This window comes from Mustela nivalis, assembly GCF_964662115.1.
Source record: "Mustela nivalis genome assembly, contig: HAP1_SCAFFOLD_2522, whole genome shotgun sequence".
Taxonomy (NCBI): Eukaryota; Metazoa; Chordata; class Mammalia; order Carnivora; family Mustelidae; genus Mustela; species Mustela nivalis.
The window spans coordinates 6,180-27,956 of record NW_028134143.1 but is presented as its reverse complement, the minus strand read 5'-3'; the positions used below and the strand labels follow the sequence as shown (position 1 = coordinate 27,956).

Sequence of the window (21,777 nt, the reverse complement as noted above, 5' to 3'; positions counted from 1 at the left end):
GGACGATAGATCAACTGTTTTGGAAAGGTCTGCAGGGTCCATTGCTGGCCCATGCTGTGCTTTCTTTCACATTTTCTGAGACCTTCCCATCAGTAGTGAATGACCTTTGTTCCTTAAAATGTACACAACAGAAAACGGCCTCTGCTGAAGGATCTTTGGTCCAACAAGTTCCAAATCAGCTCACCCTGCATGATTTGCACGAGTTGGGCTGCTCACACCATCCCTGGGAGTCGCTGCACAGTGTCATGCCTGTTGTTTCAGTAGGGTTATATAGTAGATTCAGATTTACTTGCATCATAAACATTTTTTTCGGTACAAAGGAAAGTTGGTAAGTATCATCAATAAGGTGTTGCTGACACATGCTTAGGGAACGCCTATCATCTGATGTTACATAAATGATCTTACAAACTACATGCCTTCTTTCATAATAATTCTTTACCCTTTCTCTTTTTCTGATTGTTTCTAGGCATTTACTTCACAAAAGATGCCATCCATGCCCATAAAAATTGCCAGTGTGATACCAAAAACATCGTTATGTTCGTAGCTCGAGTCTTGGTTGGAGATTTTACTCAAGGAGAGATGGGAAGCATTAGCCCTCCCCCACCGCCGTATAACAGCTATGTGGATATAAGGTCGAATCCCTCCGTTTTTGTTATCTTCGATAAAGATCAGATTTACCCAGAATATGTGATTGAATATACTGAACTAGACAAAGGCTGCGTGATTAGTTAGGAGTGAAGAATACAGTGTCATAAAGAAGGGCATCACCCGGGACACCTGGGTGGCTCAGTTGGTTGGACGACTGCCTTCGGCTCAGGTCATGATCCCGGAGTCCCGGGATCGAGTCCTGCATAGGGCTCCCAGCTCCACGGGGAGTCCGCTTCTCTCTCTGACCTTCTCCTCACTCATGTTCTCTCTCACTGTCTCTCTCTCAAATAAATAAAATCTTTAAAAAAAAAAAAAAAAAAAGAAGGGCATCACCCTTCTGTTCGCTTACAGAGCCAGATTGCCCCAGATTGTAACATTTTTACTTTACATTTCTCATCCAGTTATCAAACGCCTTAGATCAGTGGTTCCCAAACTTTGCTTCACATTTGAACTGTCTGGGAAGCTTTCTAAAAAGTCCAGTGTTCAGATCGTACCCCATGCCAACTAAATCACTGTTTCTGGTGTGAGAGCTTGGGCAGTGGTATTTTTTAAAATCCCAAGGATTCGAATGTGTCCTAGAGTTTGGGAACCACTGTCTTAAGGTATAACTGGGAAAGATGATTTCTAAAACGTCTGTTAACAAGTTTCTCTCCCAGCTCCTCTTCGTTTACTGTAGGACATGGTTTGGTTTTGGTTATGTTGAAAGAAAAGTAATTTGGGCAATTTGAGAGAAATCTAAAAATGCCTGTGGAAGTAAGACCATACTGCTTTGGATAGAAGATTATGGAAAGTTGTGGGGGGAATTTTTAGGAAAATCCAGGGGTGGGGGGGGGCAGAAAAGGTAATTTCAATATCATCACGGATATGACTGTACTATATCTTTGTGATAAAACCGAGTTGGGGCACACATTTCTTTATCTCTGCGTTCATTTAGGGGCTCCATCCACGTTGGTTCTCTGGAATGCAATGAAAAGAGCCACAAAGTGGGGCTCAGAGAGAAGCAGCCAGCTGGAGTTCATTGCCCATTTGCGTTCTTTATATAATTATAACAGAGTAGATATGTATATTCTAGTATATGATTATAGAGAAGGTTTTCAGGTTGGACTTTGATGAAATGTCTGTATTATGGGGGGTCTGAGTTGCAGCAACCAAACTCACAGAAGTATGACTGATAAACCTGAGTGCTCTTGTAGTCGTTCGCTGTAGTGGGTGAGGCTCACCGTAGAATTAGGAGCCAGGCCATCCCTACTGAAGGATGGGCCCCTTAAGGAGGCGAGATATGTTTCCCCGTGATCATGTAATCCGAACAGAGAGAACAATGCCTCAAACAGGTACACTTGTAAGGGGCTTCTTTTTTACTAAATATCACGGATTGTATGGAATTGAAGTACAATCAGTTTTTAAAGCAGTTGAGGTTCCTGGACCAAGATTTCTTTCCTTCTTAGGAAATAGATTTTTCCTTTCAGTTTTTCTTTTCCACATTCTATACTGTTTACCAAAATTTTCTGTTCATCTCCTGCCAGCAGACATGTTATAAAAGTTAATTAGCATTAGAGGTAATTTTATATTAGTCAGGTAGTAATCGGTACAATCTGTACTGTAGGTTGTACAATCAGTACAGTCTACAGTGTGATAGATCCACAACCCCTTGGTTTAAAGTACTCCACAAATAACAAATGCATAGAAATTTTTTAGGGCAGGATTATTTTCTGGGAGGCTTGTCACAAATAGGTACGCTCATTTGCCTTTTTTTTTTTTTTTTTTTAATGGTACTTCTGTTTTGCAGTTTTTATTTCCTGATCTTGGTTCTCACGTTTTCAGAGATGCAAATTGTCTAACTCTGACCACGCATTAGACATCTCTGGTTGGATATTTCACAGATACCCGTAAAGCAACATGTCCTGAATGGAATTCTCAATCTGCCTCCTTTAAACGAATCACCTTCTTCCGGAGTGTTCTGTACCAGAAGTCATCCTTGACTTCTTCCTCTCCTTCTCCCAAACTATTCCCAAATCTAATTTTCTCTCTCAAATATTTCGTTGTCCCCTTCTGAGTTCTTTACTTAGCAGTAAGAATGGTCATATTTTAACATTTTTTACATAATAATCTTTAAAAACACAAATTTGACCATGCCTTTAGAATAAAGATCAAAATCACTATTATGGCCCCATATGATTTCTCTGTTCCTTGCCCTCTGTCATTTCTTATCTTCTACCTAAGCCACTCTGGCTTACTTTTAGTTCTTTGATACACGTTTTCCCCTAGCTCAGTGGTTCTCAATGAACATGCCTGCCCTTTTTTTTTTACACATACATTGTAACATCTGCTTTATTATCCTCAAAGTGTAATCCAGTGGTAATATACTCTACCTACACATAATTTCAGATATAAATTTAAAATTAATTAAAATTAGCATTATCATAAAAGGAAAATAAAAGGTACATTACTTGGGCACGACTATATTAGAAGATTTAAGTAATCAGATGTTTACAGATATCTACTCATAATGGGCAAATTTACAAGAAGGTAGAAGATCAAGATTGACTTTATACAAAGTATAGGAAAATGAAAAAGCAGGGATAGGAGTGGACCTTAGGGAAAAAACTAGTGATGCATAACTTATTTGCATATGATAGTATTTATAAGAGATATATCGAAATAGCCCTCATTGAAATAAAGATACTATACAAGGAAATCTATAAACTGTCGACATGGAGAAAATGAGGAAATAGTCTATTTTTTGCAGACGAGCTGTAGGTCATACAAGAATGTCTAGCGAGACATTCAAAATTCGTGTAGGGTGCAGAATAATTTCTTATTGTGAAGAACTGTCCAGTATATTTCAAGGTATTCGGCATACCTGGCTCTCCTGTACTAAGTGCCAATAGCACCCTCTCCTCCCCCCAGATATAGGGCAACATAGTCCCCATCAGATCTGTTCACCCTTTCCAGGGCAATCACATTTTGTCACATCCCGTTTGTTGGTCTGAGAGGACTCCGAGGTGATACAGTCTCCTTACACACGTGAATGTCTTTAAAAACCTATTAAACACCCCAGCTGTGTTATAATAGAGACACAAAAGGAAAGACATTTCTAATTAAAATACAAGGAGTTTCTGTATGTAAATGCTCAGGCATGATTATGCTATCTATACGACATCAGGAAATAGGTATCTACTCCTACTTACAGTGAATAGCTTTGAATTTCAGAGTCGTTAGGAGGCTACTTCTGATAAGTACAGGAAAATGACAGATGAGAGGTGTGGGTGACTCTGGGATGAGAATCAGTGTTAGGGCGAGTCATAACAGACCACAGATCTTCTCTGTATGTGGTTAGGGAAAGAGCAGAGTTCCCTTCATGGTATAAGGATAATAGATGGTCTACAAGGGAAAAATGAATGGGATTCCCTCTGGCGAGCCGTAGGTCCTACATAAATGTCCGGCGGGACATTAAAGAGGTGAATAGGGTACAGAATAAGTCTTCGTTGTGTGGGACTAATCCATCCACTGTAGCACAGCCGTTCTCCCTGGCTGCCTCCACTCAGTGGCCAGGTATGCCCACCGATGATGAAGCCAACAACGCATCCATTTCCAAAATACTACAGTGAGAACCACTGACTTAGTTAATGTCTAGAATCCTCAGATGTGCTTACTTTTACCTCCGTAAGGAGTCTTTCTGTGGAGTAGTAGATAAGATTCTTGCTTTCCAAGCCCCCAGTTTTTAAAAGTGTGTGTGCCTGCCTTTGTTCATGTGTAGCATCTGCCCAACTTGTGGCTGTCTGCTTTCTGCATTAGAATGTAAGCTCCTTGAGGGCTGAGTCAACCCGTAAACCCGTTGTCTTCACTGTACCATACCTGATACTTGGCTGTGTGTTTGACATGTGAATCCCTTGGATACACTGTGTTAACTAAAGTAAGCTCAGATGTTTACATTCCAGACCTTGATTTGTATTTCTTCTTCAAGTGTAATTTGAGACTATCAATAAAGAGAAACATTAACTTTACCCTGCTGTCTGGATGGACTGTATTTATCTCTAGGTATCTCCAAAAAGGAAATCAGCGGCAGACACTAATTTATTCAGTGGGGGCTAGAAGATGTGTTTGCCCCTTCTGGCTTTTTCATTCCAGGAGTTGATGACCAGAAAGCTATCGGTAAGAAGCAGGGTGGTGGCGACGGCATAGCCCGTGGTTGGTCAGCCTATCTTCTGTCTCGGGGCTTGGAGAAGGGCAAGCTGGAAGCTGTGAAGATGCCTTTCTTCCTTTGGCCCCAGGAGTGGGAACAGGACCTGGCTAAAGCATAAAAGTTAAAAAGACCCTACCAGTCCTTCCTTCAAAAGCCCTTCTCCGTGCATTCTTTTTGAATCACAGAGCTTCGGGTGGAAAGAAAGAGGAAGAACCCTAGATGGCAGCATAACTTTGATTCAAGTGAAGGTGGAAACACATTGGATTTGCATCTCACATTTCCTACATCTGCTTTTTCCACACACATCAGCCCCTTTTGGGCTCCGATTCCTTCCTTACCTGCCCCGAGGCCATTCTGTACCTGACCACTCCTTCAATTAGGAACTTTCGATCACCCAGAACCGCTGACTTGATGTCTCATCCGTTTGGCAAACCTAGCAGAGGGTTCATCAAATTCTCTATCAATGAGTATTTTCATTTTTATTTATTTATTTTTTTTAACATTGAGTACTTTTGGAGAGAATCAGCGGTTTGGATTAATAGCACTGTGCATGCCTGGTGCTCAAATTTGGCAAAGCTCCCTGCCTGCCCACTTGCCTCCTCGTCCACATTGCTCCACCCCCACAAGACAGCTGTGTCAAACCTCCACCAGCCGCCTCACCCGTTCTCCCTTAACACCACCACAGATGGCTATTGGATCTTTTCTACTTCGTCTTAAGCCTACAAACCTGTCTTTTTATATACTCACCCTTACTTCTTTTCCTCTTGTCTAAATGGAAGAGGTGTTTCTCCTGAGGTTCGTTCTTCCAGCGTCCCATCCTGTCCCAGTTGCCTTATCAAAATCTCCCACTGAATTCTCTCTCTTCTCAGCCAGATTTTCAACTCTCCCTTCTTACTGGCTTTGTTCACTTGGCATGGAACTGTGCTTGCCTCTCCTATAATAAAACACTGCTTTCAATCTTACGTCTTCTTTTAATCATTATTTTATCACTACCTTACCTTTTCAGATAACTTATTTTAAAGATTTTTTTAAAAGATTTTATTTATTTGACAGAGATCACAAGTAGGCAGAGAGGCAGGTAGAGAGAGAGGAAGGGAAGCTGGCTCCCTGATGAGCAGAGAGCCCGATGTGGGGCTCGATCCCAGGACTCTGAGATCATGACCTGAGCCGAAGGCAGAGGCTTTAACCCACTGAGCCCCCCAGATAACTTATTTTCAAAAGCTGGACTTTTCTATTCTTTTTTTGCTCTTAGCCTACAGAAATCTGCCTTTTCTCATTATACCTCCAAAATAAACTTGCCTAATTTATCAACACCCTTGTAGGGCAACTTCCCATATAGCATTTTATAATGCTGACCATCTTCACCTTGAAAGTTTCTCCTCTGTCCATGAATAACTCTGATTTTTCTCTACCCTCTCTTTACAGGTTTATGTCTTAGGCTGGCTTCCCTTAGAAGCAAACAGAAAAGGATCGAATGCAAGCAGTTTATTTGGGAGGTGGTTCCAGGAAACACAGGTGGAGAAGTGGGGAGTGAGACAGGGAAAGGAAGGCAACAGAGGGCTTGTTAATGAGAGGGTTACAGCTGTCTCAATGCCACTGAAGGACCTCTGGGAGACTATGGAACAACCTTGAAGTTGTTCTGCCTGAGAAATAATGCCCTGGGATATTGAGCCTCTATCTGGGAGGAGAAACTCTTCCTTTATTCTTTTAGGTTCAGTTTCTGGAGTGCAAATTTAACAAACAACAGATTAGTAGGAGAAAAAAAAAAAACCCTCCTAAGTTCATCACACACATCTGGAAATGAAGTGTCTCCCTAAATGGTTAAAGAAAGGGGTTTACATATTTATATTAATAGGGGAGAGGAAGGGGGAGAAAAGGCTTCTCTGGGAAAAGCAAATGGGTTTCTGGAGGAAAGAACAAGATACGGAAGTTTGTGATAATGTTTATTTATGCAAGTGTCAGTGATCTCCATTTTATTTTTTTCTTCATGACCATAATACTGCCCCAGAGAGAAGATCTATGGCCGCCTCACTTCCAGAACTTTCTGCTTTTCACTGAAATAAGGGAAGTTCTAAGAGAGCTTCTTCCAGCTTTTGCTGAATCTCAAATGTCTTTAGTTTAATCTTCATACTAACTCTGGGGGTCTGAGTGGGCTGCCACACCACTAATTCCTGAACATCACTAGTCAAGGACTCTTCTGGAATGTAAATACCTTGGTAATTCCAGCCTCCCTCAATTGCTGGCAAGCCTGCACCTTCAGTGGGGAGAAAGAACTTAGAGCAGAAAATCCAGGTGCAAATGCTGAGTGTCACAAGACTTAGGCACAGCATTACGAGCTACCTCGGGTTTTCTGGTTTTTCTCTTCCTCCCCTTTGTCAAGGTTCTGTTGTCTCACATTTGCTTTACGCACTCTCCATTTTGCTGGGTGTGCTTAGGAACTCTCACAGCTTCAATTACTGAATAATTTGATGTCTATTCCCTTCATCTTTTGTCGGCTCTACATCTATATACATAACTGCCTACCGGGGATCTTACCTTGAATTGTCCAGTGCAGACCGGACACCATAAAAAGAGGTTAGAGTCCCTCAAATCCTCTTCTGTTATCTTGTCTTGCTTTTCTAGAAATCCATTCTTCTCATAGCTCATAGCTCCTTCTTCTCATAGTCATCAATCTTTTTAAAACACCTCTGCTAAGTATGGCCAGGCACCGTTTTGTAAATCTGGGGACAGAGCAATCAATGAACAAGACAAACCAGGTTCCTGCTTTTACTGCTTGAACTCTACAATATAGAAATAAAGAAAAAGAGAAACTGTCAGTGCTAATCCATGTAGAGACTAGGGAACTACTCTCATTGGGAGGTCCAGAAAAGTCTTGCTGAAGAGAAGACATTTATGCTCAGAGATGAAAGACAGTAGGGAGACATCTAGAGCAGGGGGGAACATTCTGGGCAGAGGGATCCTTCCACTGCCATCTGAAATTCCTTCAATGGTTTCCCAGCGTCTTCAGCACATAAGCTCAAATTTCTAAGCCTGGCAGAGAAGATCTTCTAGCACCTGGCCAGTCAGTCGCCTTCCTCTTTAGCTTCTTTACATAACATCAACTCACGTCATCCTCACAACCACCCTGTAAGACAGCTGGTTGAGTCCTCCATCGGATCTTACCCGACTTCATACTCTGTCGCTGCATTAGCAGGGCCTCGAAAACTGTCCACGAAATGAGCAAGGTGTTGGGCAGAAAGGATGGCTGCTGAGCAGACAGGTCTAGACTGGTGCGGTCCAACAGAAATAAAGTGAGCCCCAGAGGTAGTTTAACATTTTCTCATACTACATTAGATAAGTAAAAGAAATGGATTAAATTGTAAGGACATTTTACTTAAATATCATCAATTGAGCGTATTTTTTGTTGAAAGATTGTATTTATTTGACGGAGAGAGAAAGAGCAGGAGCAGGGGGAGACATGGATTAGCAGGGGGAGAGGGAGAAACGGGGTGGACGGAGGTCCCCACCCAGCAGGGAGCCTGATGTGGGGCGAGATCCCAGGGTCCCCGGATCATGACCCCAGCAGAAGGCAGACGCTGAACCGACTGAGCCCCCCAGGCGCCCCAGTGGAGCATGACTAACCAAGTCACTCACGAGAGCGTTTGCATCCTAAATCCTCCAAATTCAGGCTGTGTAGCTCACCCTTACAGCGAATCTCAGGTCCAGCTGGTCAACCTTGCAAAGCCTCGACGCCACCTGCGGCTCAAGGCTGACCGAATCCTTCCCCCTCAACTCCCTCGGGCGTCCCAGCCCGCCCCTTCCACCTCGTCACCTGTTTCATCTCTTACGAGCACCCCATTCTCTCCTTTGCTGGCGTGTCACGAATCCCCCACTCTCCACGTCTCTCCCGGCCAGGACACTCCGCCCTTGACCCGGGGCCGGCACAGAGCAGGCCCTCGGCCAGTACAGTCCCCCCCACCCCCACGGCCGCGCCCGGGGTGTCCCCTCCCCCCCCCCCCCCCGCCGCCCGCCCCCGGGCGCCCCTCTGCAGCCGCCGCCGCCGTCCCCGCGGCGCGCCCTCCCCCTCTCGGCCCGGCCGGGCCGGGGAGCTCGGGGCCGGAGTCGTGGACGTGACTGGGAGGAGTCTGCCCGCCTCAGGTTTCCGCGCTCGGCCGCGGCCATGGCGGAGCCCACCGTGTGCTCCTTCCTCACCAAGGTGCTGTGCGCCAACGGCGGCCGCATGTTCCTGCAGGACCTGCGCGGCAACGTGGAGCTGTCGGAGGCCCGGCTCCGGGACGTGCTGCGCCAGGCCGGGCCCGACCGCTTCCTGCTGCAGGAGGTGGAGATGAGGGAGGGCCTCTGGGACGCCGAGGCCGAGGTGGCGGCCGGCGCGGGCGGCGGCGGCGGCCCCTGCGCCTGGCGGGTGGTGGCCGTGTCCTCGGCGCGCCTGTGCGCCCGCTACCAGCGCGGCGAGTGCCAGGCCTGCGACCAGCTGCACCTCTGCCGCCGCCACATGCTGGGCAAGTGCCCGAACCGCGACTGCTGGTGAGGCGGGCGGCGGGGCGCGCGGCGGGGGCGGTGGCGCGGGGCGGTCACCGCGCGAGGGGCCGCGGGCCTGACGCGCCCGGCGGGAAGCGGGTTCCGCGAGAAGTGAGAACAGGGCTGGTTGGGTCGGGGCTGCGCGCTCCCCCGCAGCCCCCCGCCGCCCCCGCCGAGGGCGGCAGGGAAGCCTCGCGAAGGGGCCGCGAGGGTCCTCCAGGCGAGGCCTCCCCGGAGCTTCCAGCTCCCCTAGCGAGCGAGGCCCGGAGCGAGGCCCAGAGCCGTCGCAGTCTGGAGTTCTCCACCGCGGCTCGCCCTCGGATTTCAGCCCCTGCAGGTCCTCCGCACCTCGGCGGGGGAAATCAGGACCGCGGCTTTGGAGTTCAGTTACTCCAGGGGTCCCACTGGGGGCTTCCTGCGGACCCATGAGGTCCGTGGGCCCTTTATGGAGGGTGCCCTTTCTTTCCACGCGTAACCTCAAAGTTTTACCGCAGCGAGTCTGTGCGCTCCAGGTTTAGAAAGCCCGATCTAGAACCATCCCCCAGGAACCTGAGGGCTGGGTGGTTTGGGCGAGGTGTTGTAAGGCCGCCTCCTGTCTCTCTAGGCTTCCTTGGTTTTACTCAAGCTCCCCAAAGCCGGGGTGTGGGCCCGCTTTCCTCCTAACGTGGGTGGACAGTGGGGTGGGCAGTTGTTGGGGTGGAGAAGGCAAGTGCACCCCCCTTCAGAACAACAGATGGCATCCTCTGCCCCGCAAGGTCGGTGCCTGGAGGAGGGGGTACCTTTGGCTTTAAAGTATCCGGACTTAAAATGAAAATGACCTTGGGAGAAGAGATGCTTCAACTGAGCTGCCTTAGTATCCATGTTTACTTATTAGGATATAGTATCTGTGGGGTCATGGAAACTTGTTTAACTTCCATGTGAATTGAAAGCAACCAGAGGCAAGGAATTTGGGGGACCAGTCCCTTCTTCATCTGGGCCCCTGAGCCAGAGCTCTGTGTTCTCCTAGGTCTACCTGCACCCTTTCCCATGACATCCACACACCTGTCAACATCCAAGTACTGAAAAACCATGGGCTTTTTGGCCTCAATGAGGCCCAGCTTCGGATCCTGCTTTTACAGAATGACCCGTGCCTTTTACCAGAGGTGAGTTACCAAGAGTTTGCCCTCATGTTGTCTGCCCAGTGGAAGAACTCACTGGAGAACATCAGAGGTCTGTTTACAGAGGGCAGCAGGTGTTTAGGTGGAGGTAATGGTGCAGGGTCGACCTCTGTGGGGTCATTTTACCAGTGATTTTACCAGGGTTTGATACGCAGGGAGTAATGGACACATGTGATAAAGAAATGATGGTAATAGCTGTTGGTTTTTTTATTGTTTACTGAATGCTAAGCCATCCATATACCTCAGCTCGTTAATAATGTGTCTCCATTTTACAGGTGAGGAAACTGAGGTTCAGATGCATTAAATTGCCCCAGGTCACATAGTACATGGCAGATTTGAATTTAGGTCTGTCTGTGAAACTGATGTTTTGCAAATTGCCCCTGTATGCTTTTGCCTATGTTGAGGCATTTGTCTTTTTCTATTTATAAGATGTCTTTAATGATACCAATCCCTTTTGTGGTCACATTTGTTGTAAGTATGTCCCCCCATTTACTTTTTTGGGGCCTTAGATATTAGTTTTAATTGTTTTGAAATGATTTAGCTCCACATGCTTCACAAGTGCCTATTAGAATTGCTATCCTGGTGAAATTAGCATGTTTGTATCTGTTTAGCTGTACACGAAGAATTTTCTTTAAAGATTTATTTATTCATTTTAGAGCAGGGGGAGGGGTGGACGGAGAGGGAGAGAGCATCTCAAGCGGACTCTGCACTGAGCCCGAAGTCCAACATGGAGCTCGTTCTCACAACCCTGAGATCAGGACTTGAGCCCAAACCAAGAATTGGATGCACAACCGACTGAGCCACCCAGGTGTCCCTACACGAAGAACTTTTAAGAGCAAAATAGTAGGAATCCCAGAAGACAATATTACAGGAGCCCACCAGCTGAACGAATCTTCTGCTCTAGCACAGTGATGCTGTCTCAGACACTCAGGTTGCCAGGAGAGCAGTGGGAAGAAGGGAGGCTGTTGGGAAAATCGAGGGTAGTTTGTGACTGTGGCCCCTGTTAATGCTAAGGTATTTCAGGCCCTGGAAGGGAACAGAGTCACGAGGCTGGAGGAATGAGCTGGAGCATTAGGGTCAGAGGGCAGCAGGACAGCAGAATCCATATACAGAAGGCGGCACCGGAGTCAGCCTTAAGAGCTAAGAGCTTTGTTCTTGACACCCATGTCTTTTCTCATTCTTCAGACTTTGAAGCCAGGCTTGGTCAGTCATGGTTATCATAAACCGATACATTCCAACCATACTGCCAAAAGGACTCCGAGCAGCATCCGGAGCAAGTTATTGGCAGGAAGAAAGAGGAGAAAGGCTGCAGCGGGGTCCGGTCCTTCCTCTCTCAGAGAGAAGGGGCAGTGACACTTCTAGTAGTTACAACCTTTTAGTTTTTAAGATATGGCTTAACTTGCAGAAGTTTAACATCATTACGTTGTTTAACTTCCTGAATGCTTTTCTTTATGGCTTCTCCCTCCTGTCTGGGTTCAGCCTCATCTTGTCATGTCAGCCCACCGCCGTGTTCTGTGAGCAGCCAGTGGGTTGGCTGTATTTACGGCAGGAGCCCACTCCTGGTCCCGTCACCCAGGACTGGAGAGGTGTATGTCATGTGGCACGCAGCATGGCCGCTTAGGTAGCAGAGACCGTGGACAAGCACAGTGAATGAGGCAGGAACGGTGCCTCACATCTCCGGTATGAAAATGCCCCATGACCCTTTCCCATCACCCTCCAAAAGACACAGTATATAATACAGATATACCACTTAGTAAAAAGACAGTAGGGACAGACACTGTGATCTTGTGACTTATAATGAGAAATATAACATATTTGGTCTTCATTCCCATTCCTGGCAAAGAATTCCCCAAACCCTTGGAATTTCCTAAACGATGAGGGCTGTAACAGTGTCTTGTTGTTAAGTCAATAGTGAGTGTTTGGAAAGCCCCTAGGTAACCTAAGGATGGGAGCTGGTTGTCAGGAGAACCAATTTTGTGATTAGACAGTTGTAACTTTTATCCCTCTGCCCCCCACTCTCCCATCTCCTGGGAGTGCAGAGGGGCTGGGGATTGAGCTCATTCGTCAGTGGCCAGTGTGATTTAACCTATCATGGCTATGAAGCTTCCATAAAACCCCAAAAGGATAGACTTTCAGAGAGCTTCTAGGTTGGTGAGCACTTGGGGGTGCTGGGAAAGTGGGATCCCAGGAGAGGTCACGGAAGCTCCACACCTTTCCCCCCGTACCTTCCTCTGTACATCTCCCCCATCTGCGTGTTCCTGAGTTATATCCTTTTATAATAAACTGGTCATCTAGTAAGTAAACTGTTTCTCTGAGTTCTGTGAACTGTTCTAGCACATTAATCTAACAGAGGAGGAGGTGGGGAGAACCTTTGTTCAGCCAGTGGCGGATGGCAGCCTCGACCCGCGATGGGCATCTCAAATGGGGGCAGCCTGGTTGGCCTGAGCCCTTAGCCTATGGGATCTGACTTTATCTCCAGGTAGACAATATTAAGATTGAATTAAAATTTATGGGACACCTGGTCATTGTCCACTGAGAATTACTTGGTGGTGTTGAAAGAAACACACATTGGAAATACGTACAATGTGATACAGATACATTTGAAAACTTCAACGAAATGGACACATTTCTAGAAAAAATATAGCCCGTCAAGACTGAGTGAAGGTAGGCCTGGGTGGCTTATTGGTTAAGCATTTGTCTTTGGCTCAGGTCATGATCTGGGGATTGAGCCTTGCGTTAGGCTCCTTGCTCAGTAGGAAGCCTGCTTCTCCCTCTCCCTCTGCCTGCTGCTCCCCCTCTCCAGCTTGTGCTCTTTCTTTGTCAAATAAAAATCTTTTAAAAATCTTTAAAAAATCCCAAACTGATTCAAGAAAAAGTAGAAAGCCAGAATAGTCTTTATTTTTGAACAACAGAAGCATTAAGATGAAAATTTTAAAACACCCCAAAACTAGAGTATTAGTTAAATGTCTCCTACAAGAAAACATTAGGCTCATATAGTTTTATTGTTGAACTCTATGAAATCTTTAAGGAAAGGATTATTTTGATTTGGGGACCAGGTCTAGGGTTCTTCTCTTCTTGATCTCCTATGCATTCTGAAATCAGTATCATACTGTTTAAGTAGTTTTAATATATGTAGTTTAAGTAGTATAATATATGATGGTACAAGATTCTGTGCCCATTACACTTCTTTTTCAAAATTATTTCTTGGGGTGCCTGGTTGGCTCAGTGGGTGGAACATGCAACTCAGTCTCAGGGTTGTGAGTTTGAGTCCCGCGCTGGTTGTAAAGATGACTTAAAACAAAAAAAATTTTTCTCCAATCAATTGCCTTAAGAAATGTAGTGAAAACAAATGTGTTAAGTGTTGCTTCATTTCTGGATCAGGTCTGTTTACTGTACAACAAAGGTGAAGCACTTTATGGCTACTGCAACCTCAAGGATAAATGCAACAAGTTTCACGTGTGCAAATCCTTTGTCAGAGGGGAGTGCAGACTTCAGAAATGCAAACGGTCCCATCAGCTCATTCATGCCACAGCGCTGCAGCTGCTGCAGGACCAAGGACTGAGTATTCCAAGCGTCGTGAATTTTCAGATCATCTCTACCTACAAGCACATGAAGCTGCACAAGATGCTTGAAAGTCAAGGTGAGACCATCAGAGGGAGACAGAGTACTAGCACATGTCGTTTTGACCTGGAAGTCAGTCTAGGGGGTGGCAGCTCATGCTCTGTCCTTGGGGAAGCAGAACCACCAACATTTTATGATAGAAAACTGTGGTTCTAACCAAAGGAGGGAAGGGATAGAGTTTGTTTTCAGTGCTGACAGCCAATAGCACCTGCCCAAGGGTTTGAACAGTGTTGCTCCTTGCTAAGCTGGGGGCCAGGAAGTAGATACAATTGTCCTCAGGTTTTGTTGGGAAGAAAGAGAAGGGGGGTGGGCCAGTGGATAAGAAGGGAAGGAAGACATAGGAATAGCTTTCTTTTATTAAATTTGAATTAAAGCATTCTCTTCTTTCTTTGTTTTTCTTGAGATAATTAACATATAACATTATGTAAGTTTCAGATGTACAGCATGGTTCGATATTTGTATACATGGCGAAGTGATGGCAGTAAGTTGAGCTAACATCTGTCATCGTCCATCGTTACACAGTTTTTCTTGTAATGAGAACTTTTAAGAAAGTTATTTTCTTTGGGGGCACCTGGATGGTGCAGTTGGCTGAGCGTCTGGTTCTGACTAGGTGGTGATCTCAGGGCCCTAGGGTCCAGCTCTGTGTTCAGGCTCACTCTCTCGCTGAAATAAATAAATAAATCTTTAAAAAAAAAAAAGTATTTTCTTTTTCAGTTGTTAAGAAATTTTAACCATATGACAGAAAAATTTGGAAAATAAGAGAGTAGAGATATAAATTGCCTATGATTCCACTCTCTCTATCCATAATCATTAGTACCGTTTAACGTCAGGCCCTTCCCTCCTGTAACTCTACAAATATTGGTCCATTTGTGGTTGCAGTATGCATTCGTATCTAAATATTCACTTTATACCACTTCATAAACATCTTCCCATATTGCTACATAGTCTCTCATTTTTTAAGGTCTGCTGACTGTGGTCTGGTGTACTTTTAATTACAGTGCATTCAGGTTGCTTAACTTATTAGATTTGCTTATAGCTCAAAATCCGTTTCAGTGGCAGGTAGGCTTAGGGAAATTGTTGATGGGAAAACCAAATCAGGAAAGCCAATATCTCTAAGCTTTTGATATGTTTTATTTTACCTTTTTTTTTTTTTAAAGATTTTATTTATTTATTTGACAGATTGAGAGAGAGAGGGAGCACAAGCAGGGGGAGCTGCAGGCAGAGAAAGAAGGAGAAGCAGACTCCCCGCTGAGCAGGGAACCTGATGCGGGGCTCCATCCTAGGACCCTGGGATCATGACCTGAGCCGAAGGCAGATGCTTAACCGACGGAGCCACCCAGGCGCCCCTCAATATGGAGTTTTCTTATGTTGGGATGGTAGTGGCTGACTTCCTGCACAGGTGGTCTGGAGGGAGTACAGGCAGCTGTCTAGAGGACCCCAAATGGTGGCAGGAATTATCTATACTGGCACAGGGCCTGTCATTACCTTCCTCTGGTCTTCTTTAGTGAGTCTCTCATAACTGAAGTCTCTTTTAGCTGAAGTCACTGAAATAGTGACTTTCTGCTCTGTGTGTGTGTGTGTGTATGTGTGTGTATGTGTCAAATAAATCCAGAGGACACAAAACTCTCTAAATTCACAGTGTTGGGACTTTTGTCTGAGATCTGATTAGCAGGGCTGATGCTGCTGACATAAAATGAAATTGAGAGCTCTAAAAAGGGTGTCTCAGGAAAGCTCATCTCTCTCCTCTTCTTTTTAGGTAATGCCGCTTCTCCTGCTGAGTATTCCCAGGGCCTCGAGAAGCCAGGCGGACATATGGCTGGTACTGCAGAGGCTGGTCCTGTGGCTCCTGTCCCTGCTCCGTCAGCCAAGAAGCCACACACAGGGAAACCGGAAAGGATGTCCGTGAAATAAGACGCTTGTCCAGTCAGAAGGTCTGAAAACAAAGCTTCTGTTGAGCTTTATTTCTAAGTTCCTTCGTGTAATCACTTATCAATAACAGTCATAGTAATACCTACCTCACACGTTGCTATAAAGATTAAAGATGACGGAGAAGGGGAGAGCATCAGGTTGCGTGGATGACATTGGGGATGGGTGGTTGGGGTGTGGTGGGACGTGGAGCAGGCAGAGAGGGGAGGATGTGAGTACGGTTGGGGTCAGTCCAGGGCTAACTCTGAAGATGGCAGATTCTGCCTGTAGTCCCTGTCAGGTCCCCTAGGCTGGCGGGAGCTCCAAGAGGAGCAGGTTTTGGCTGCCTTGTTCCATGACCCGGCCAGTGTTTTTCTGGACCAACATACACGGTTTACATAGTGGTTGTCAGAGACCATATATGGACACTTAGTCCTCTTGTTCTTAACATTTCCATAAGCCTCTTTCCCTATTCACATTTTATCGTATATAACCATTTTTATGCACAGATACACTAACATACAGTCATTCACTAAACGACTTCCCTTATTCTGGATGTTTCTGTTCTAACCAATTTTGAATGGAACTCTCTTCCTCAAATCCTTGCAATATTGAATTTTTAAATGTATTCTTTTGCTTAGCTTGTTGGTGCTAAATGATATTGCCTTTTGGCTAAGATCAAGTGATTGCATTTCTTTAAGTATATGCAAGGGAATTTTTTTCCAGGATGTGTGCTTTCTGTGTGTGTGTGTGTGTGTGTGCATTTTGTGCCGGCCCTCCTGGGGCTGATGTGGGATGGCATTTAATTAGGTTCCTTAATTTTCATGAAAGGATATGAGTCGTACCGTGCTCACATGATACCCAGCTCTCCTGAGTACATCCCTCAGCCGCACCACAAAGTGTGTAACTGTCGAGTGCTCACCAAAGATTTCTACCTCACTGTGTCTACTCTGCATTTCTTATTAAAATTTTCGCCAACACCCCCCTGTGATAGGGTCGTTCATCCATTTCTCAAAGTTGTATCCATTCTTTCTGCGGATCTGGAGGGACTATCAGAAACCTGTAGACCTTGTCTATCTCATGTTGACTTTCCTTCCTTCTCTCTGTCCCCGCCACCTGGCTCTCTTCATCCAACTACACTTGGATGTTTGGTTCTTTGTTTTCAACCAAGGGTACCGCAGAGAAGCTGCATTATGACATCTTTTTCTGTGTTTGCTTTTGTGATATTCCCAAATGTTGATGTGTAAAGTGTTGTTTTTGTTTTAAATTTTGACTTTCCTGCAATAACACAATATCTGAGAAATAGGGACGAGGGAGTGAGTTTTGCATAAAGCTGAATTAATTTAGCGTAGAACCATATTTTATCACGAAATGCTATCTTCCCTGCTGGGGGGAGGTAGGCCAAAATATCCTTTGCAAAGTGAGAAATTGCTGTGTTTTCTCCTACGGGCAGTAAGATCATGCTGCTTCTGTGAACCTTTTCACCTTTGCCATCCACAACAGTATTTCTGAAAGCCCTTAGGTTCTGCATACTTTGTTTCCTTTTTCCTAGTTCTGATTTCTCCTGGTGCTAATTTTTTTTTTTTTTTTTAATTATTTTGACGGGGCACCTGGGTGGCTCAGTGGGTTAAAGCCTCTGCCTTTGACTCAGGTCATGATCCCAGGATCCTGGGATCGAGTCCCGCATCAGGCTCTCTGCTCGGCAGAGAGCCTGCTTCCTCCTCTCTCTCTGCCTGCCTCTCTGCCTACTTGTGATCTGTCACATAAATAAAATCTTTTAAAAAATTATTTTAATATTTTATTGTTATTCACATTTTATTCTTTTACCATGTGTATTTTTTCTGTAAGCCATGTTTAGTTCTTAATGGGAACAGATAGGGTACACATGTATATCCTGGACATTAGGAGACTTGGTGGACTTTTACAGGCTTGTGTTCTTGTTATGTATCTTATTACTATGCTTTTATATGCATGAAAACGACCCTCTGTAATTTTTGTGGCAATGTTTTCTTCAGTTCTCTAATAGTCCATTTAAAGCTTAGTTCTGTTAGTATCCATTCTGTAACGATATTTCATATAACCCTACTTGACCCTCTTTCATCTCATGATTCAGCTGTTACAATGGTTTCACATTGGAATTGGGGGAGGTGGTTTTCTTTGGTCATTTATCAAGGCTTTGCAGGTGAAGCTGCGCATCTGTGGGCTCCGCAGATCCAACATACCCTACGGGAAATGATGACCTTTCCTACAGTCTTGTTCCTCCTCTGGTTGCTTTTTTTCGGAGTTGTCACCACCTAGGACTTAACCCCAAACTCTGCCAAGTGCCCTGTCCTCTTCTTTCTCCTGGTTCCTGGGGTCAAACCCATTACCCAGGGTTGGAGATTAGTTTCCCTTCAAAGAATCTCAAATTTGTATCCTCCTCTGCCTCTTTCTCTCCCTCCGGGACACACCGCCTTCTTTCTAATCCCCTTCGCCTCTTGCATCTGTTGCGCAGATGGATGGTTCACTGGTTTTCCAGTCGTGTCTCGTGAGAGTATTTTTATAGGACGTGCTAGGTGGCCCCTTCCGTGCTCTCCTTCCGTGATGGCAGTCCCGTTTTAAATTTTTCATCATTGGGCTTTTTATGGATTTCATTGATCTCTTGCCACCCTTCTACCTCCCTGCCGTCCATCCTGTGCCTGGTGGGTCTTTCGAAATGCAGGCCTAATCACATTGCTTTGTTCTGCCATAACCTTCATGGGTCCCCATAAAGCAAGTAGGAGGCATAAACTCAGACGCCTTCTTGGATGAGAAGGGGGAGCTGACGAGGACCATGTGAGCCGGATGTAGAAGAAATGGGGGAAAAGAGCAAGTGTCATAACAATTTGTCCCATCTGAGTGGGGCCCCTGCCTCTTGTGCCCATGTGGGGGGTGTGAGCCCATTTTTGTCATGTTTCTCAGTTAGTCGAAGGAAGCCAGATCCAGATTTTATGATACATTTTCAGATTTTTAAATACTGGCTTTTGACTGACTTTTAAAAATGCAGACCAATATTGTGTGTGCTGACTTATTTGCAGTTTTTGGAATGTGCCATTTTATTGTATGACTCTCTGTGCTTGTAAATGATGTTCCCATTAAGTGCCACTCCTTCCCTCTTCCTGCCTCAAAACCTGGCAAAATCAGATTCTTTGAAAACGCTAGGTTAGTCTTTTCTGACCCCAGGAAGGGTGGTTCTCTTAGTGTTCTCAGCGTTCTAGCCCAACACTTACTCTGCCATGCTTTCTGCTTCTGTTCCCTAGCCTTGAGCAAAAACAAAACCATTATTTCTTCTTTTTGGACAAGTCTCCAAAAAGAATTTTTTTGGCATATAACGAATCAAACTTTGTGAATCCATGGAATCAGTATCATATTGGTCTTCATAGTTCTTCTCCCCACATTGATATTTTCCATTTTCAAAAAGTCTTTTTCCCCTAAGGAATGTGTTATTTAAAGTAAACATCTTTTTGGTACTTCAGTTTGAATCATCTAGGTCTAAAATTAACTGTTTAAGACTTATGCTCTTGATACTAATCTTTCCATCAAGGAATTAAGTCTCTTCATTGCTGATGGGTTCCTTGATTTCTTTCATTATAATTTGTTCTTATTTTTGTCTAGCCTTCTATATCCCTCATTATATTGATTTTTTTTCTTGACTACATACATCTGTATTGCTACTCTGTATGGGAATCTGTCTTTAGAATTCTATTGATTTTTAAAATATTTGTCTTTTGTTGAATTATCTTTGTCCTAACAGTGTTAGACGGCCTTTATGTTTCTTCTAAATATAAAATCATAGCTGCAAAAAGATTTGGCTTTTCTTATGGATTTCTATTTTGTCTTGTGTTAAATAAAATTGTGGTGAAAAAGATATTTTTTGATATTTCTTCATTATATATCAAGTTAATTGTTCATTTGAAACAAATGTTCTCTACTTAATAAGGGAAATTACATTTATTGTTTGTTAGAAGCTTTTAGTAACGATGGTATCTTTTGCATAATCATGTAATTTTTATCACTTAAATCACCTAATGTGATTATATTACTGATTTTACTATATTAAAACATTTTAAATTCTGAGTAACTCTACTTGACTATGGCATATACTCTTTCAATGTATTGCTTTTCCCTTTTTGGGTAATTTTTATTACAATTATATGCATCAATACATTCATAAATAAAATTCATTTATATTTTATATGTGTATGTAGTAATTTCCTTTTTATTTGTATTGCTATATGCTCAAAGTATACATTTTATTCTAAATCCTGTTCTGAGTTTTACAAATTGATTATAGTGTCATTATTATCTTACATTTTTTCCCCCAGATTTATGGAGGTATTATTTGACATATAACATTGTATAAGTTTAAGGTTGATAAGGTGATGATTTGATACATGTATATCATGTGAAATGATTCCCACAGTAAGTTTAGTTAACATGTCTATCACCTTATATTCATTTTTATTTTTATTTTATGTTTTTTTAAAAAGATTTATTTATTTATTTATTTATTTGACACAGAGAAAGAGAGATCACAAGTAGGCAGAGAGGCAGGCAGAGAGAGAGAGGAGAAAGCAGGCTCCCCATCGAGCAGAGAGCCCGATGCGAGGCTTGATCCCAGGACCCTGAGACCATGACCTGAGCCAAAGGTCGAGGCCCAACCCTCTGAGCCACCCAGGCGCCCCCATTTTTATTTATTTATTTTTATTTTTATTGTTTTTAAAGGTTTTATTTATTTTATTTGACAGAGAGAGAGAGATCACAAGTAGGCAGAGAGGCAGGCAGAGACAGAGGGGGAAGCAGGCTCCCCGCTGATCAGAGAGCCCGATGCGGGACTCGATCCCAGGACCCTGAGATCATGACCTGAGCCGAAGGCAGCGGCTTAATCCACTGAGCCACCCAGACACCCCCCCCATTTTTATTTTTAAAGTAATGTTTACTTGGAGCACTTGGGTGACTCAGTCAGTTAAGCATCTGCCTTCAGCACAGGTCATGATCCCAGGGTCCTGGGATCAAGCCCCACATTGGGGGGGGTGGTCTTTGCTCAGCGGGGAGCCTGCTTCTCCCTTCCCTTCTGCCCTTCCCCTGCTTGTGCACTCTTTCTCTCTCAAACAAATAAAATCTTTAAAAAAAAAGTATTACTATATCCTTGAATTTCTCTATTTTTATTTAGGAATATTTTTTCCAAAAGAGATGTGTATATATATATATATATATATGTATATATATTTTTTGAAAATAAAATAAGACATCATTGTGGAAATTTGGGAAAATACAGGAATGTATATGAAAGTAGTAATAATTCCCTATAATACCATTGTGTAGGATCGTTCTGAGTTCTTTAGACACACTACCTTGTTTCGTCATCAGAACAGAGGTGAGATCAATCAGTACTGCCTTGACCTACGCAAGAGGGGCCTAACTTGGGCCTCTGCTTTAAAAGGTTTTCTCTGCTCGGGATTTACACCAGTCAGACCTCAGGTAAATGCTTCTCCGCCTCTCTTATCCTATATCCTCAGGGCATAAAACGTGATTGCTTCTGAACCCTGTGCAGGTCTGTGGTTTGAAATACTGTCATCGCTGGAAACAGATACAGTTTTGGACTTCGTGGAGGGTTTCTGTGGTGGAAACAAGTGGGTAACCAAAAACAAATTAACTTGTCAAGGCCTATCTTTTGGAGAGTGTGGACATAATAGATTCTTACAAAATGAAATATCTTTCCCAGTG

At 44.2% G+C, this 21,777-nt stretch overlaps 2 protein-coding genes and 1 long non-coding RNA gene across 6 annotated transcripts in view; 2 read left to right on the top strand and 1 right to left on the bottom strand.

The window, feature by feature from the left end:
• The window catches only part of LOC309858466 (zinc finger CCCH-type antiviral protein 1-like), a 34,136-nt gene extending 29,484 nt beyond the window's left edge, over positions 1 to 4,652 (top strand). The window contains exon 10 of the mRNA XM_082751146.1: positions 467 to 4,652. Coding sequence (XP_082607272.1) covers positions 467 to 732 — 266 coding nt within the window. The 3' untranslated portion in view covers positions 733 to 4,652. The remainder of the gene's footprint in view (positions 1 to 466) is intronic.
• LOC309858468 overlaps positions 1 to 9,164 on the bottom strand; it is a 25,458-nt gene extending 16,294 nt beyond the window's left edge. For both annotated transcript variants that reach the window (XR_014308210.1, XR_014308211.1), the window contains exons 1-2: positions 9,023 to 9,164; positions 5,579 to 5,765 (exon numbers count right to left, since the gene is read on the bottom strand). This is a non-coding gene — a long non-coding RNA (uncharacterized lncRNA). The remainder of the gene's footprint in view (positions 1 to 5,578; positions 5,766 to 9,022) is intronic.
• ZC3HAV1L (ZC3HAV1 like) lies at positions 8,840 to 21,777 on the top strand. Of its 3 annotated transcripts, none has more exons than XM_082751148.1 (5): positions 8,840 to 9,355; positions 10,356 to 10,491; positions 13,888 to 14,146; positions 15,884 to 16,058; positions 21,605 to 21,777. In XM_082751148.1, the coding sequence occupies exons 1-4, from the start codon at positions 8,991 to 8,993 to the stop codon at positions 16,036 to 16,038; spliced, it is 915 nt and encodes a 304-aa protein (XP_082607274.1). In that variant the 5' UTR covers positions 8,840 to 8,990; the 3' UTR covers positions 16,039 to 16,058; positions 21,605 to 21,777. The 3 variants fall into 3 exon arrangements, with proteins under 3 accessions (XP_082607274.1, XP_082607275.1, XP_082607273.1); XM_082751149.1 differs by having other exon boundaries at positions 21,570 to 21,777; XM_082751147.1 differs by lacking the exon at positions 21,605 to 21,777 and having other exon boundaries at positions 15,884 to 20,245.

Excerpts from the sequence above, each read along its gene's own strand:
- ZC3HAV1L (XM_082751148.1), top strand. The coding sequence starts at position 8,991 with ATGGCGGAGCCCACCGTGTGCTCCTTCCTCACCAAGGTGCTGTGCGCC. Across the intron at positions 9,356-10,355 it reads TGCCCGAACCGCGACTGCTG|GTCTACCTGCACCCTTTCCC; the intron begins GTGAGGCGGGCG and ends GTGTTCTCCTAG. Across the intron at positions 10,492-13,887 it reads ACCCGTGCCTTTTACCAGAG|GTCTGTTTACTGTACAACAA; the intron begins GTGAGTTACCAA and ends TTTCTGGATCAG.